The sequence below is a fragment of the Patiria miniata genome, unplaced genomic scaffold (assembly GCF_015706575.1).
Source record: "Patiria miniata isolate m_02_andy unplaced genomic scaffold, ASM1570657v1 HiC_scaffold_1, whole genome shotgun sequence".
Taxonomy (NCBI): domain Eukaryota; kingdom Metazoa; phylum Echinodermata; class Asteroidea; order Valvatida; family Asterinidae; genus Patiria; species Patiria miniata.
This window is the reverse complement of record NW_024037047.1, coordinates 10,602,540-10,619,604: the sequence shown is the minus strand read 5'-3', so window position 1 is coordinate 10,619,604 and position 17,065 is coordinate 10,602,540. Positions and strand designations below refer to the sequence as shown.

Sequence of the window (17,065 nt, the reverse complement as noted above, 5' to 3'; positions counted from 1 at the left end):
ACGTCACAGGATGACATCCTGAGTGTGCCAACTATGAAGGCACTTGGATTGACATAAGAGCCCAAAGTACTAGGAACGTAGAAAACATGTACACATGCTATGGAAAGGTGTCTTTAAAAAGAAAAAAAAGAAAGGTAATGAAGGTAATGATCCAATCCCCCCCCCCAAAAAAAATGTAAACAAACACAACACTTTTTGGGGGGCTAGTTTAAGAAACAAAGTATGTTAAAAACATATCCATATTGTCCATTCTGTCTCATCAAACACACTTATCACAACAGCCTTCAGATGTACAAACACAAATGAACGTGATAAGCTGAATCCTTTTTCAAAGTTTTATCAAATATTGAGTCACTGATCAGAATGATCTGACAATGTGAATTGCCGTCCGAACTCTTGGCTTTTCAATGATTCATCATTTGAAATTATCCCTAGTCCTCCTTAGTACATGTACATTAGTAATAATGGAACTACAACATAAGTTATACATGTAGCAACATATATATTTTTTATTTCCATTTTAAAAATGTTGTATTACATGGGCCATTAATTTTTCAATCATTTAACAGTAGGAATCTATTGCCATGTTAAATTTGTATCATTTAAATATTTTTGGCTGTTTCGGCAACTTGATGAAACAGCCTTTGTTTTCGTTAAGAATGTTTTTGTCTTTTTTGTGTTTGTCGTTTTTCAGCCATTTCCCTTAGCATTTGTACACCTTTTCATCATGCATGGCACTTTGGGGCCAAAAATTAATCCGATTGCTTTTTACTCGGCGCACACTTAGACCAGCAGATGTGTGCTGAACATTGACGTAATCATGACATCATCACGTGTCACGTGACATCACAATAAAAAAGGTGCATACTTTGAAGGTTCATATCTCCAGAACTGCAGGTCCGATTGTTTTGAAACGTGGTATGTACCTAGACCGGGATGTGTTATGGACGAAAATTGAAAAGACGTAATGATGACGTCATCAAGGGTCACGTGACGTCACATTCAAGATTAATAGATTTAATCTTTGAAAATCAATATAAAATCAACTATGAGAGAGACCTGAACTGGACATTTGCGGAAATTGGTAGAATAATCCAGGATCTTTATTTTATCTCGGTGCGCAAAATCACGTGACCCTTCCTTCCAGTCCAAACCGGAATTGCCTTACAATTTGAAATTGGAAAAAAAATGTGAACTTGCTTTCAATGGTGTTAGTCTCTGGCTAGGTTGTACTTAAAAAAAAAATTACCGTTGACATCACAAAATGTTCTAACGCCCTATAGCGGCAGGTTGAACAATTTTTAAAATTAATAATCAATTTATGCGTGTGGCAAAATTTGCTGAAATCACTTATTTTGCTGAAATTCACATGTGAAAAAATTGTGCACTTTTGCATAAAAGCGTGAAACTTGGCACAGATGTTTATATTCATGCGAGAAAATGTTTTAAATGTGGAGCCATCGCAAATTTACCTTTTTAGGGGCGTGGCATCCATTTAAAAAAGGGGGGCGGGACTTGTCGTGCCCGCAGTTAAAACGGTTGTTTCCACTTGTCACAAAAGTAGGAAACTTCACAAAGACATATTGATATAGATTATAAGTGTTTTCCAGATTCGGAGCCACCACAAAAGTACCTTTTTGGGGCGTGGCAGCTATTAAAAGAAAAGGGGGGGGAATTTATTATCCCCACCTTGGAAAACATTGTACCCATATTTCATGAACGAATTAAACGTCCCACAGACGTTTATATTCATGAGATAAAAAATTCCAGATGTGGAGCCATCTCGAACACACCCTTTTAGGGTCGTGGCAACCATATAAGAAAAACAGGAGGCGGGGTTTTCATTATGCCCACCCTGGAAATATTGTTCCCACACTCATAGGGAAATGTAACTTTCCACAGACGTTGACATTCATGAGAAAAACAATGCCAGATGTGGAGCCATCGTAAACACACCCTTTTAGGGGCGTGGCAGCCATATTGACAAAAAGGGGGGGGCGGGGTTCTCATTATGCCCAACATGGGAAAAATGGGCCTGCGTCGCATAAACGAATGAAGCTAATTCCCACAGGCATTTATATTGACGAGAAAAAAAATCACACGTGAAGCCATCGTAAACACACCCTGTTAGGGGCGTGGCAGCCATAGTAAAATCGGGGGGCGGGGGGTAGTCATGATGCCCCTATAAAAGAAAGTTGTGCCTATACCTTTCATAAATGGATGAAACTCCACACGGACAATATATTCATGAAGATCTTTTTTTTTTTTAATGTGAAGCCATCACAAACCTACCCATTTAGAGGCATGGCGTCCATTTTTAAAATGGGGGGGGGGGGTACTCAATATGCACACCGTGGAAGATTTTGACCGCGTTTCATTTAATAAATCCACCTCAGATAGCTCTTCTAATGTGTTGGAGTAGGGCTGCCTTTATAGTTGGAAGTTACTGTTGGCAAACCCTTTGTTTTCTTACACTATGCATTCTTGCCTCATCTATATTAACCCAGTTACTGGTTCTGTTGTCTGTAGAATTATTGTTAACCTCTGAACTGCAGCAATTTCTGAATTGGGGTGTAAACTGGGGTACGTCAGTTAGTTTTGGAAAGACTAGTGTTACTTCTTCAAATGCATTGTTTCCCCTGCCTTTTTTCTGACAGACCAAAAGGCATATTCAGTGTCACACCTGTATAAAGTAGCCTATAAAATGTTGTCAGGGCAACTGATTTTTTAATGGATTTGGTTGGGGTTAAAAAAAAAACACCACTCATCAGAGCTTGATATACCATTTTTAAGAGAACAGAGGGGTTGTATGATGGGGGCGCACAGATTCATTGAATGTAAAGTCATTGTGGACGTGACCACCACGGTGATGAGAGTACATCCTGTTATGACCCAACCTGCTGTCAATGCGGCGCAACGGGTAGGGGGATTTTGCACTCCCCCCCCCCCCCCCCCCCCCCACCAGGAGAAAAAGAGGAAAGATAACGGGGAAAAAATGGAATGAAAGTCAATATTTTACTTCACATACGTCATTTATGGCGGATAATGGCGCGGTATAAATTTCCATTATTATTATTTAATGTATATAAAGACTATTTAAATGGCCATAAAATGTGATTATTTAAGCGCCCCAAGCGTCATATGACCTGTGGGCATTGTGGGCACAGTGAGTAGGCCCCGCACACCTCTAAAAGGATGAGTTTGCTGTGGCTCCACATACAAATTTATTTTCTTTCAACAAGTTTGTGTGAAGTTTACTCATTTATGAAAGTTCGATGGTGGGCAAATGATAAGTAGCAACCCCCATTTTTAAAAAAAATAGATGCCATGCATCTAAAAGTGTAAGTTTGTGACGGCTTCACATTAAAAAAAAGAAAGATTTTCATGAATATATTGTCCGTGTGGAGTTTAATCCATTTATGAAATGTAGGCACAACTTTCTTTTATAGGGGCATCATGACTACCTTCCGCCCCCTGATTTTACTATGGCTGCCACGCCCCTAAATGGGTGTGTTTACGATGGCTTCATGTGTGATTTTTTTTCTCGTCAATATATAAATGCCTGTGGGAATTAGCTTCATTCGTTTATGCGACGCAGGCCCATTTTTCCCATGTTGGGCATAATGAGAACCTCGCCCCCCCCCCCCCTTTTTGTCAATATGGCTGCCACGCCCCTAAAAGGGTGTGTTCACGATGGCTCCACATCTGGAATTATTTTTCTCATGAATGTCAATGTCTGTGGAAAGTTCCATTTCCCTATGAATATGGTAACAATATTTCCAGGGTGGGCATAATGAAAACCCCGCCTCCTGTTTTCTTATATGGTTGCCATGCCCCTAAAAGGGTGCGTTTGAGATGGCTCCACATCTGGAATTTTTTATCTCATGAATATAAACGTCTGTGGGACGCTTAATTCGTTCATGAAATATGGGCACAACGTTTTCCAAAGTGGGCATATAATTACCCCCCCCCCTTTCTTTTAATAGCTGCCACGCCCCCAAAAAGGTACTTTTGTGGTGGCTCCGAATCTGGAAAACACTTAAAAAATCTATAAAATTATGTCTTTGTGAAGTTTCCTACTTTTGTGACAAGTGGAAACAACCGTTTTAACTGCGGGCACGATAAGTCCCGCCCCCCTTTTTTCAAATGGATGCCACGCCCCTAAAAGGGTAAATTTACGATGGCTCCACATCTAAAACATTTTCTCGCATGAATATAAACATCTGTGCCAAGTTTCACGCTTTTATGCAAAAGTGCACAATTCATCGATATTTTGTCACATTTCCGCTGGACTATTAATAATGAATGTATATAATGAGCTTCATGCTAAGAACAAGTTGAGGGGGAGAAAGATTGAGGACGTCACCAGACTGGAAGCTACAATATGATGTCACATTAAAGGTCCATTTTAAAGCCTATATCTACTGCACTATTGGTCCTGATCACTTTGCAACTTTCTACTGCACATCTATATCCTGTCAGTCTATCCGCTTCGTTCACAAGTACCCCCTCACCGGCAAAGAAAGTACAGTTCGGGGTGACCGACCGACGCCATCTTGCCTGACTGCAATTTTGCCACGACGTGCGGCCGTACCACTGCGTGTACATAGTGCAAATCCCCTGGTGTACGTGCGTCACACACAAAGTACAAGGAACGGTGCGCGTCAACCAGCTAAATGTCCCACCCATGGGACATTGTTGCTAGGTAAATGGGCGCCCTCTTTCGTTGGTGCATGGAGCCCATAGCATGACATGAAAATATAATTAAAAAATTCTGAAACAGCCATTTGTTTGTCCACAAACATCTAGTCTTTTTTTTTTCTTTTTCAGACTCCGGCTATAGCATATGTCCACGTTTCATCATGCATGGCATTTTGCGCACTAAAATCAATCTGATTGCCTTTATACTTGGCAGACACTTAGACCAGCACCTGCGGTTGTGCCCCGAACATTGACGTCATTATGGCGTCATCATGAGTCACATGACGTCACATTAAATGTGTATATTTTGAAGGCCTGGTCTGATTGGGTTCAAAGTTGATATGTACTTGGACCGGGATGCGTTATTGAGAAAAATGAAGTGATATCATGATGACGTCATCACATGACACACATGACATGTGACGTCATATTAAATGTGCATATTTTGAAGGTTTATATCTACAGACCTACAAAAAGTTGGTACATGTATGTACTTGTGCATATCCAATACGCTGTATATAACATTGCACTATTACCAAGTAATAAAAATTAGACTGAGGGCCAAAGCTATTACAAAGCAGGGGAATAGGCCCATATGCCAGACCTACTGAGTTGCACATTCCAGGGTCACTCAGGTCAAGTGAGCTCTCACATATTAAATCCGGGGGCAAAGTCAACCTACAATATTTTGTAAATATACTCCAGTCTCCAATTAAGGTGGTGGTTTGGGGGATATAAAGGTCAAAGGTTGACAATCCTGGGCGGGGACAGACTTCTGTTTATTTTCATCTCGGCTTTGCTCAGGTCTTGGTTGTCAAGCAGTTCCTCTCGGGCAGTTCCTTGACTTTACATTTTCCGGTATCACCTGCAAGTCATGGTGTTTTTTTCTTGTCTGTGAATTGTTCTGCCATGCCAGCAGTGTCTCCTGGCTAGACGCAATGGAATGAAATTAACTTGTTGGTTTTCAGTTTGCAGTCAAGGTTTTGTCTCAGTATAGGGTGTGGTACTGAAGTGTCCAGACTAGCTGTGTTACTAATAGGATGCTGCAAGTCCCACAAGTCTTGTGCATGCAATTTACATACTGTAGATTTTAGGATACATGTACATGTACATTGTACAGTACCTAGAAAGGGATGTGCTATAGATGAAAATTGAATTTATGTCATGATGATGTCATCACATGACATATGACGTTATATTAATGGTCCATATTTTGAAGGCCGATATCTGCAGAACTATAGGTCTGATTGGGTTGAAATTTGGTTTGTACTATACCGGAATGTGTTATAGGTACAAATTGAAGTGACATCATGATGACATCATCCGATGTCATGTGACGTTACATTAAATGTGCATTTTTCGAAAGCCTATGTCAGAAGAACTGTGGGTCCGATTTGGTCGTAACTTGTAACTACACAAGAAGTCCAGTCAATTTAGAACAAAACAGGGCCTGACGTAGAACAAATTGCAGTAGAATTATTTTAATGCTATCATGCCAAGAAATATTACTCTTCAACATACTGAAAATTTAATTTCATCAAAGGAGTGGATAGTGTTTTTATTCACTTTTTCGCTACTAATTTGTCATCATCTGTAAAACAGTCGTATGGAGGGCGTAATGTTTTATTTTGCGTCCGTTACTGGTCAGAAAATACGTTCATATCACATATTAGACTTCGCGGGACACGACTGATCACAGCAGACGACTTTCTATGTCCACCAATTATTACAATTTATGGTAATTTACACTGTCGCCAAATACTATTATTTTCTTGAAAAAAATCTAGAAATTTGAGATTTTTTTCTTCCCGAATTATTTATTGGCTACAATAAATCACTTTGTGGTCAATAAATCATTTGTTTCAGGGAAAATATTTGCATAAACAGGTATACTTGAAACAAGGCCGGGCCATGATATACATAAATGTCTACGCCAATAGGCCGGAGTCAAACTTTAAATATTAGGGAAAATATCAAAAATCCAAGGTCTACTTCACTCTACTTACCTGTAGAGCAATACTACTTATGCATATTCGCCCTACCGGCAGGTATTTTCCGCTAAGAGTTATATACAATAGCGCCCTCTGGCGCCCTACCCATAATACCCCGCGGCATGCGTGCCTCGTGAGCGTCCTCTTTTCTCTTAGCGGCAGGTCGGGTAGGACGTGCGTTAAATAGCTCGCTGTTTGCCTCGTCATTTACTACCCTTTTTTGCGCTTAAGAGAAGTTTATAATAAAAAGAGTTAGTAATCATCAGTTTGTAGAGTTTCATCATCTTCTTGGTTCTATTTATTTTATAAATATGAAGCGTTTGGGGAGGGCAGAGTTCTCGGGGGACTCTGCTGTTAACGCTACGACGTTACCGCGGCAGCAGTCTCTCGTCCGGCACCCTCAGCCACAGTCGGCTGGGGGAGTTGGCAGTTCCGCCGATCAGCTAAGGGGACCTCGGTCACCTTCTCCGGTCAACTCAGGCAGAACACCCAAACTAAAGGCACACTCCGGCAAGGTTCCTCCAAAACATATCTCCTGTCCCGGAGCAAAGCCTAAGAAGGGCCGTCAGGGCAAGCGTGGCTCGGCAACGAGCGCCGCTGTGGCACCTGGCCCTCCCCCGATCACGGGGCAGCCCGAGGGGACTAGCCGTCACACTTCGGTGGGCTCTAGTCACCCGTGTCCTCCCGACACAGTGCCGAACACCACTGGTTGTCAGGATGGACTATTACACGGGCTACCGGTCCGTCCAGCACTCACTCAGCCCACGGGGCCTGAGGCGCTGTCGGCCTCCCGACACAGTGCCGAACACCACTGGTTGTCGGGATGGGCTATTACACGAGCTACCGGTCCGTCCAGCGCTCACTCAGCCCACAGGGCCTGAGGCGCTGTCGGCCGGGTACATTATGAGCGATGCGGAGCCGGTTGACCGGGGGGATCCCGGACCGACGGCCCCCGTGCTATCTCGCTCAGAGGGACGACTCTCATCATCGGATTTTTTTCGTTGTTCGGGGGTCCCGGTGCCCCAGGTGTCTTCTGACTTGTAGTCAGACACACCCTGGGGCCGTTCTTCAAAGAGGAATAGCAAGAAGAAGAAAGCTGATCGCCGATCACGCCGTTCTTCTTCAGATTCTGACGGTTCCTCTGACCGGTCCCACCGGGGCAAACGCTCCTGACGTGAGGACTCGATCTCGAGGTCTGTTTTCCTGCAGGCATTTCAGTCGATTTTACCTACACTATCGGCTATGTCTGCAGGACGCCAGGCGGGCCCTAATGGGGGTCCCCCTGGAGTGGCGAGCCATGCCCCACAACCCTCGGTTGTTGGTCTAGCCTTACAGTCTCCGGCCACCGGTCACGGTTGGGTGACCCGTGAACAAAGGGACATACCGCACACAGTTAGCCTTGCTCCTGGAGTCTTTATCTGCAGTGAATACTTCATAGTCGTCATTCATTGGTCACGATTGCGTGGCCCAAGGACAACGAGGTACATGTACATGTACAAGAATGAAAAAACACATGTTCATACATGTACATGTTCATGTATACCACACATGATTCCGCGCTATACCGAAAGCCCGGCCTACGGCGAACGGGACTTCACATTCGCCGGCCGTGGGCCACGGTCGCGTGGTCCAGAGACAACGGGACCTACCGCACACAGTTAGCCATGCGCCAGGATCCCCGCTTGTGTTTAGTCTTCACCATCTGCATAATATTATGTACAATGTATGTCTATTATCTTCGAGGGTGTTGCCCAGCCACCACCGCATGGTTCTGTACAACTAGCCCCTCCAGACGGCTCTCAGTCATCGGGGTCATTTTGGCCTTCGCATTCGGCTGATTCATCCGATGATGACGAAGAATCAGACCGGTTACAATGGCTGTCTATCGCGGAAACGAAATTCCGTTTGCTGCAGAGGGACATTACACGGGTACTTAAATTACCCTCCGCCGATGAGTCCCCTCCGCTCGATCACAAAATTTTCAAATCAAACGCAGGACGGGCTCCACATCTAACAATGACAAGGTGTTCCCCATACCTCCGTTGGATCAAATGTGAAACACATCGACAACGGACAAAGTGGTGTCCATTTCTCAGGCAGGAACGGCTTCTTTTTTTTTTTCTAATCCGGGCGAGTTTATTGCACCGATCCCACCGCGGCATACGCTACCGGGATGAGGACTCGGTTTTTCGGCCCACTCATTACAAGCCTTGCAATTGTTCTCGGCTTTATTATCGGTCATATACGTTTTATACACGTACATGTATTGCCAGGCGGGCACGTTAATGAAACGTCCGTCTTAGTTCAGTTGCGAGCCGTGAACTCTGTAGCCCTCTACATTAATCACGGTTGGGTGACTCAAGGACAATGGGACACGCCGCGCAGTGCTTACCCGTGCGGCGGTGTTTCTTGCTGTACTGAGATCGCTACATTTTTCATGTACATTGTACATGTGTGCATTACTTGTGTATGTACACTGTCCATTGTCTCCGAGGGAGTTGTTCAACAACTGACTGTGGCCGTGTGCAACTCGTCCCTCCAGATATGTTTTACGGTTCTCGTTTACGGGGTCTATTCGACTCTTGCAGGCATGTTGTGGACCACATTCGAAAGATTGTGCCTGTATTCAAACTGCCTGCTGCTCTTCAAGCAATAATGTGATCATTACCGTTTTCCGGGGTTTTTTGGCACATCTTCTCTCTTCAATGCAGCTAAACACAAGCTGCCAGCAGTAGAGGGACCCCATTATTCAAGCGGCTCTTCGTAAATAATACTCGCAGAAGCTTGAATACAATTTGCAGTAGAATTAAAGTGGGCTTGGCGATGCGCGTTCAGCCTCCCTCGTTACCCTCATAAAGTACATTAGGTTTAATGTTTTAATCTTGACTCGACAGTCTTAGCCGGACGTGTTGACTGCTATTTTCACTATCAATTTCACGGTCTGCACTCAGTACTCTATAATTTTACACGAGTGCAGACACTAGCAATCTTGGCCCGCCGGGGTAACATGATTGATGAACTGTTTCTCCCGTCAAAGGGCGCCCGCCAAAGATTCGAGTCCCATCTTTTAAGTTTTTAATGGACAAAGATCCTTCTTTTGCGGTGGATATCGATGTTTACATCCATATTGGTCGATGTCGACTACATGTGGGCCAGCGCAGGTGAAGAACAAACAGTTGTTTGTTTTCTCAACTGCATACCTCTTGAAGTTTGCCCAGATGATTTTGTGTGGCCGTGCTAGCAACATTTTCTGTACGCCATGCCACATAGGATAATGTAACAACGATTTCGATTCGGCTTCAGTTGTTTTGATGATTTCCATAAGTGACCTACCTGACTCATGACGACCTCCACCCATCTGTCTCGTAGGAGCTCGTCAGAGAGACTTTGAGGCTGACATCAATACCATCGGGCCAGCACAGTGTTGCGCCCGTCTTGTATTTCCCTTGGAAAGATGTTGATGAGATTTAGTCGACTGTCTAACACATCAGCATGGGATGAGCCCTGGTCTGAAGGGTACACAACTGCAACTCATTTTTAGGCCAGAGCACTGAGAATTTCGCGGTTTTCAAACCAAGATTCTCGCTGCATTTTCATGGTGGCTCCATCCAGCCTTTTTTCCGCCTCACTCCTGGCCTCTGCTCAGATAGTAAAGGCGATATGACTGCGCCGTGGAAACAAAGATTGGTGGCATTCACCTATTTGCTTGTATCGGCCCAGTCCTCACTGCATTCAGTGCAGGCCATGACCTGACTTGTGCAGTACCTCCTGTGGTTCGGCGTTGCCAACCTTACAAGGGTGGGCCTCTCACAGATTGCAGCCTAATTCATTAACTGTCATGGCGGACATGTTACCCTGCCAGTTAACTGCCCACCACACGCATCTAGTGGCGGATTGGTGAGGCCCTGTGTGAGCATCATTCAAGTTCCATTAACATACTTGAGATGCTGGCAGTCTCGGAGAAACTGCGATGTTACTTCTATATTCGGTGTTGTGCCAGATGATCCTGGTTCGATGTGACTTTGACACAGTTGTAGTTTACATCGACGACCAGGTGGGCAGACAGCCTGCACACCTCGGAGAAACTGCGATGTTACTTCTATATTCGGTGTTGTGCCAGATGATCCTGGTTCGATGTGACTTTGACACAGTTGTAGTTTACATCGACGACCAGGTGGGCAGACAGCCTGCACACCTGTGTACACTCACTTGAGAAATACCCCATTGGGTTTTTCCTCATAGCTTGTTGCTTTCGACGGTCCTCCTCCCAAGCAAGGACAACTAACCACATGTCAATCTGACTTGTTTCATGAACTAGTCACAGATTTCCAGGCTAATGCCTGAGGGTTCCTGACCCCTACACATGGCACACGAATACGATGGTGATGAAGACGGACAGGCTGCTTATATACACCTTCCTGTCGTCTTCCTCTTATCCCTCGGGTACTTAATCAACTGGAGCAGAAGGACGACAAGGTCCTCTTCTTAACTCCATGTTGACCCCATTGATTGGTTTTCCAGGGCTATAACCATTCCCTTGATTCACCAGTTGGAGGTACAAATGTTCTTCCGAGCAGAACAATATTCTGTTTCAGCACAGCTTGGGTTTCCTTCACCCAGCTCCGCAGGAATTTCTCCTGATGTACTGGATGCTGTAATGCTCTCCTGTTCACATCAGACCTTTCTCAAACAAGCTATGGCTTTTACAGCCTGCACTTGAGGGACTTCTATCACGACAGTAGATTACTTAATGTTAGTCAGTTGAACGTCCATGTCAGTTAACTTAAGGGGATGTTTTAACACCCCTGAATTGCAGGACCTCTTCAACACCTTCTTATCCAAAAGTCTTATAGAGATCTTTAGAGTTCTGTGAAACAGTGAACAATTTCACATCTGTTTCATTGGTTCCTACGGTTGCCTTTTTTTTGTAAGCAGTTGTTACTTCTTTGTATACATGTAGTAAAGAACTGTTTTCTGCATAATAGACATCTGATGGGAACCGAGTGTGCCCATCCGATTCCTACGGGAGGATTTTTGTTTTTTAACTAAGACTGTCGGAGTCCTCTTTACCTCCGGACATCTTTGTTCTAGGCATCAAATCATTGTCCATTCCAGATGGAAAATGTTGGTGCCGCTCATGACTTTGGCGTCTGATCCCTAAGGAAGGTTTTTTGAGCTAAGACGGTCGGAGTCCTCTTTGCCTCCGGATGTCTTTGTTCTGGGCATCAAATGATTCTTGTCCGTTTCAGACAGCGAATTTTGGTGCTGATCATGACTTGATGTCTGCTCCCTAAGGAGGGATTTATACTAAGGACTGTCGGAGCCCTCTGTGCCTCCGGACGTCTTTGTTCCGGGCATCAAATCATTCTTGTCCAGATGGAGAATTTTTGGTGCCAATCATGACTTTAATGTCGTACATTAGCTGCACTGGGACGCTTTGAATCGGTCACTTGCAGTTACAAATGTATTTGTCATGACAACCCTGCCATACCAACAGGCTTCTCGCGACACGTATTTGTCATGACAACCCTGCCATACAAGCAGGCTTCTCGTGACATGTTTTTTGTCATGACGACCCTGCCATACAGGCAGGCCTTTCATGACATGTATTTATCATGGTGACCCCACCATACCTGCAGGCTTTCATGACAAGATTGCCTGAAGGTTGGCTACGGTCATCCATGAAACCACGGACGTATCAACGGCAGAATCCGTGTGATTGGTCCGCATGCGCAAAATAAAAGGCAGAGCATGGGAGAACAGTGTTGAGAGCGACTGACTGAGCCCCACCATGTTCTCAGGACATTTTCAGACCGGAGACCTCCCCAGCATTGGTGTCTCCTAACTCTGATTCTTTATTGAGCTCTGTACATGTACATGTGCATAATAGTGTCTATATTTACCATGTCATGATGTTTTGCCTTTCATGATAATTTTTATTTTGTGTGCCCCACCGAACTCTTACGGTGGGCTGTAATTCATTACGTGTGATTCCCAAAATCGGGGATCACATCTCTGTTGGCATGTTGAGGCTACCATTATGACTAATGTCTTTATCATGCCGACCTTTTTGGGCTGCCTTGTCCACCCACATGTGGAGCGACAGGCCCATCCAGGGTTTACGCGTATTGTTACGTGCCCCTGTGAAAGCACAATAGCATCTCGCATGACCCACCTCCTTGATGGTGCTAGTCTATGCATAAGTAGTATTGCTCTACAGGTAAGTAAAGTGAAGTAGACTCCCCCCCCCCCCCCCCCCCCCACAGAAGTGTGGTTGGGGTCTACGAACGAATACTTACCTGTAGAGCATCCCTCCCCCCTACCCCACTCTTCTCGATGCCTTGGGTACTTAGTTGTATTCCGACTTAGCGCTCGAGAAAAGAGGACGCTCACGAGGCACGCATGCCGCGGAGTATTATGGGTAGGGCGCCAGAGGGCGCTGTTGTATATAACTCTTAGCGGAAAATACCTGCCGGTAGGGGGAATATGCATAAGTAGTATTGCTCTACAGGTAAGTATTCGTTCGTAGACCCCAACCACACTTCTGTGGGGGAGGGAATTTGTGTGTTCGTTTTGTGATGAATTAAGGTCATTGGCATAACCTATAAGTAACCTATAAATTGTCAACAAATTAATGTATACTAAAAAAAAACTTAATGAAGACAAATTAACTGGTTAAAAATCCTGTAGTGAAAATTTAGCTGAATTCTAGGCTTTAGAGAAAAGAAACTAATCAGTGTGACAAGTGTATTACCTCTAAATATAATATATATGTGACCCCATATTGAAGCCTAAGGGTGGGGGGGGGGGTCGTGGACCATGAAATGAAAGTAATAACAACGCAAGGTCTGTTCCATCCAAAGAATCATTTTGTCTGGACTCCAGTATGCTTCTGGAGTAGGTCTAGTGCATTTCACTCTTGACAGTACAAGCAGATGTCTCAATCATATCAATGCTCATACCTCGATCAGGATCTTAATTTAGCTGTTTAAGTTACAACATGTACTGATGAAAAATGTGTGACGGACATATGCAAAGCTCAATTATATACAGAACTACATCTGTTTCTCATCAACCTCATAGACGTTTTTGTTTTGTTTGTGTTTTGAGATGCTTTGTTTCATATTTTCATGTACTAACAAATGTATTGTATCTGGCATCAGAACCCAACTTCCTGAATGTTCTTAACCAAATACAACAAATCATTTTCAGGCACTTAATCAACAATCTTTACTAAAGATTTTTTGCTTTACTGTCAAAATGGTCATGCATGCACTGACTAACCATTTTCCATCTGTGTATGATCAAACATGTTTTTTAGACATCCCTTTTTGCAAATAATCGTATCTCGTCTGTGGACTTATTGCAGCCTTTAGGCGGAAAATAGTCCACTCTATCCGTAGTGCCATGTATAAAATTATGACTTGAAACAGACATATCCCCGTCAAAAGTAGAATTTTGAGCCAAGTTACAAACATGTACTGCTCTTAATATAAAACTCACTGTAAAAATTTATTTAAAAAGGGGGGGGGGTTTTCCGACGCAATGTCGTCTGCTGCACTCGCATGTGGTCATGAATTCTAAACATTAGCTTATGAAAGCATGCAAATCGAAGCAAATCACCAGCCGAATTGTTCGAGGACAAAACGTCCCAAATTTTAACCACAAAAAAAATACTTGAAAAAAAACACCCTTCCACTCCATAGAAACAATTACATTTTCCACATGTTGATTGTGTATTTATTTGAAGTCGTTCGACGCTCGAATGGTTGCTATTGCAATTTGTTCTAGGTCTAAACCAGACTAAAGTAAAACAAATACGGTGAAGTTATGGTGACATTATCGCATGTCAAGTGATGTCTCATTGAATGTGCTTTTAAAGCTTTTTGTCACTGACGCAACATTGACGTTGCATTTTAACAGTGTGCTATCTTCAGAAATACACATCTGATCGCTCTGAAACATGTATGTCTTGTCAGTCTATACCATGACATAAACATGCAATAACAAAATGCCGAGACAACCATGTGTTTGTCCACACACATAAATCTAGTTATTTCAGCTGTTGGTACACGTTATTGACATAATTCTAGCCTTTGGTGGGTGTTCACCACTTGTTCACATTTGATGTGTCAATTTGTCTGATGTGTATTAGGTATGTGATGACTGCGTAATCATACGTAGTGGAAGTGGTGCTGTTTGTGATCGCTGCTGGTATGAGAGACTCATCAACATGACTTACTGCCCTAAAACAAAAGTCTTGTGTCTCTCACGAAGACTTACTAGCACAACTCGTCTGGACAAGTATTACACTAAAAAGGTATTTATTCATAAATATATAAAAGGAAACAAATAATTGAATTCATTCCTCGGTGATCTTAACAGTTCATCAGAAAATTAAAATGCTTTGTCTTATATACATGAGTATAAAGGAATTTGTTTAAACAGAGGCATCTTCGCATGGAGAGCTTGTCTTCTCCAATCTGCTGAATTCACGACACTAAAACCATGAATTCAGCAGATTGAGGGTTTATGAGGTTTGGGATCGTTTTTGAGTTCTCATACTTATCCATGGTCTCTCCACCTTTATTCATTTGACTCATTTGTAATTCTTTGGGAGTCATTGTGGATCTGTACTTTATCTGTTAATGGCAACAAACACACCCTCCTAAGTCTCAATTCCATATTCACAACATTAAAAATCCCACCTTTTCCTCACTTTCTATCACATTTTATTACTTTCCTATGCTTATTACTGTTTTTCTTATCTTGGTTTTAGTGTCGTGAGTTGTACTTTTGCATCAAGGAAAGCATGGAAAAAGCTGCTACTCGTCAAAAAAACGGCATCTCTGGAGGTAAGTCATCAAAGAGGACATGTGATCTCTTGATTGTTTTGTACTTATCAAATCAAAAACCTTTAAAAAAATAAAATTTGTTTCAATCAAAGGATTCAAAACTGCCAAAAATACGCACAAAATTCTATGCAGTTGATACCGACCCAGCAGCATGATATTCGCCACTTCCGCCAATCCCTCGTGCCACACCGAATATTTGGTGTCTTTGTCTTCAAAACAAATGTGGTTATTTACCCGGCGATACCCTGTTATTTAACCGGCAGTTTTCGTTGTCTCACAGCAGTGTTGCTGTACTGAATGAGTGAGACTTTACACAGGGTGAGTGTCGCACGAGTCGCAAGCCAGTCACCCTTTACCTACGCTACCAGTTACCGTCCAGTCAGCGTGATATTTCGCTATTCGCAAATCCCTCACGCTGCACTGAATGCTCAATTCTTTTGCCTTCAACATAAATGCCACTATACATGTATAACCAGCGATTTGCTATTATTTAACTCGCAGCTTTCGTTGTCTCACAGCTGTGCTGCTGTGCCAAACAACTGAGACATTGCATGGGGCGCACGTCGCACTAGTTGCAAGCCGCTCACCCCTTACCTACACTACTAAGTTACCGACCCATCAGCATGATATTTTGCTACTTAGCAAATCACCTTCAAAACAAACTCCGTTAGTTTTCCAGAAGTTTCGTTTCCTCATAGTGGTATATTTGTCAATACGTGAGACTTCCCATTGACGGAAAGTTGTTAACTGCTGCACCACAACTTACTGACCATTCTGCGTGATATTTCGATGTTAGCAAATCCCTCATGCTGCACCGATTCTTTGGTGCTTTTGCCTTAAAAACGAACACCGTTATTTTTACCGGCAGTTTCGTTATCTCACAGCGGTGAATTGACCAACGTCCAAGACTTCACATATTTGACTGCAAGTTGTTAACTCTGACGACACAACTTACTTACTGTCAGTGTGATATTTCGCTGTTAGCAAATACCTTATGCTCCACCAGTTATTCTATACTTTCACCTTCAACAGTTTAATAGGGTGATATTTTGCTGCTAGCAAATCCCAAAGTAGTCTTCTGGCCGCTTCAAGATTGTACCAGCCGCCACACTATCGTTCCGGATGTCCCGACCACTCCAGTTGCCGTCCGGTTTTTACCCATCACTTGATACGGGTTTTTCCCCGTGCTGAAATTGTCATCCACTGCTTTACCAGCGAGACCTCTTTGCCGGCCTTTTTAGACTTCTAAGGAGAAGATTACTTTTACAACGGTTTGTCCAAAACTGTCTTCCCCGTTGTCCACAGCCGTCAAGCAGTGGTTTTCATTCCACCGCTCGACACCCTGCAAATCCACGGGCCACCTTCTGTCCTTCAGCCTCTACCGCCACTTTTCAGCCACGGGTCCGCTGGCGGAAGTGAATATGCATGCAGACATCGCCCCCCCCCCCCCCCCCAACGGGACCGGGGCAGGGGCGGATCCAGGAATTTGTGCAGGGCGGGGGTTCATTTGCAAATCAA

General features: G+C 43.6%; 1 protein-coding gene across 10 annotated transcripts in view; it reads left to right on the top strand.

The window, feature by feature from the left end:
* LOC119722973 (MAP kinase-activating death domain protein-like) overlaps positions 1-16,032 on the top strand; it is a 142,046-nt gene extending 126,014 nt beyond the window's left edge. For 6 of the 10 annotated variants that reach the window (XM_038193445.1, XM_038193477.1, XM_038193468.1 and 3 more), the window contains 2 exons: positions 14,848-15,012; positions 15,472-16,031. In XM_038193445.1, the coding sequence (XP_038049373.1) occupies positions 14,848-15,012; positions 15,472-15,621 (315 nt within the window). In that variant the 3' untranslated portion in view covers positions 15,622-16,031. Of the gene's footprint in view, positions 1-14,847; positions 15,013-15,471 lie in introns of all 10 variants that reach the window. The other 4 variants (XM_038193418.1, XM_038193411.1, XM_038193436.1 and 1 more) reach the window with 1 other exon arrangement.
* The last annotated feature ends 1,033 nt before the right edge of the window (positions 16,033-17,065 follow it).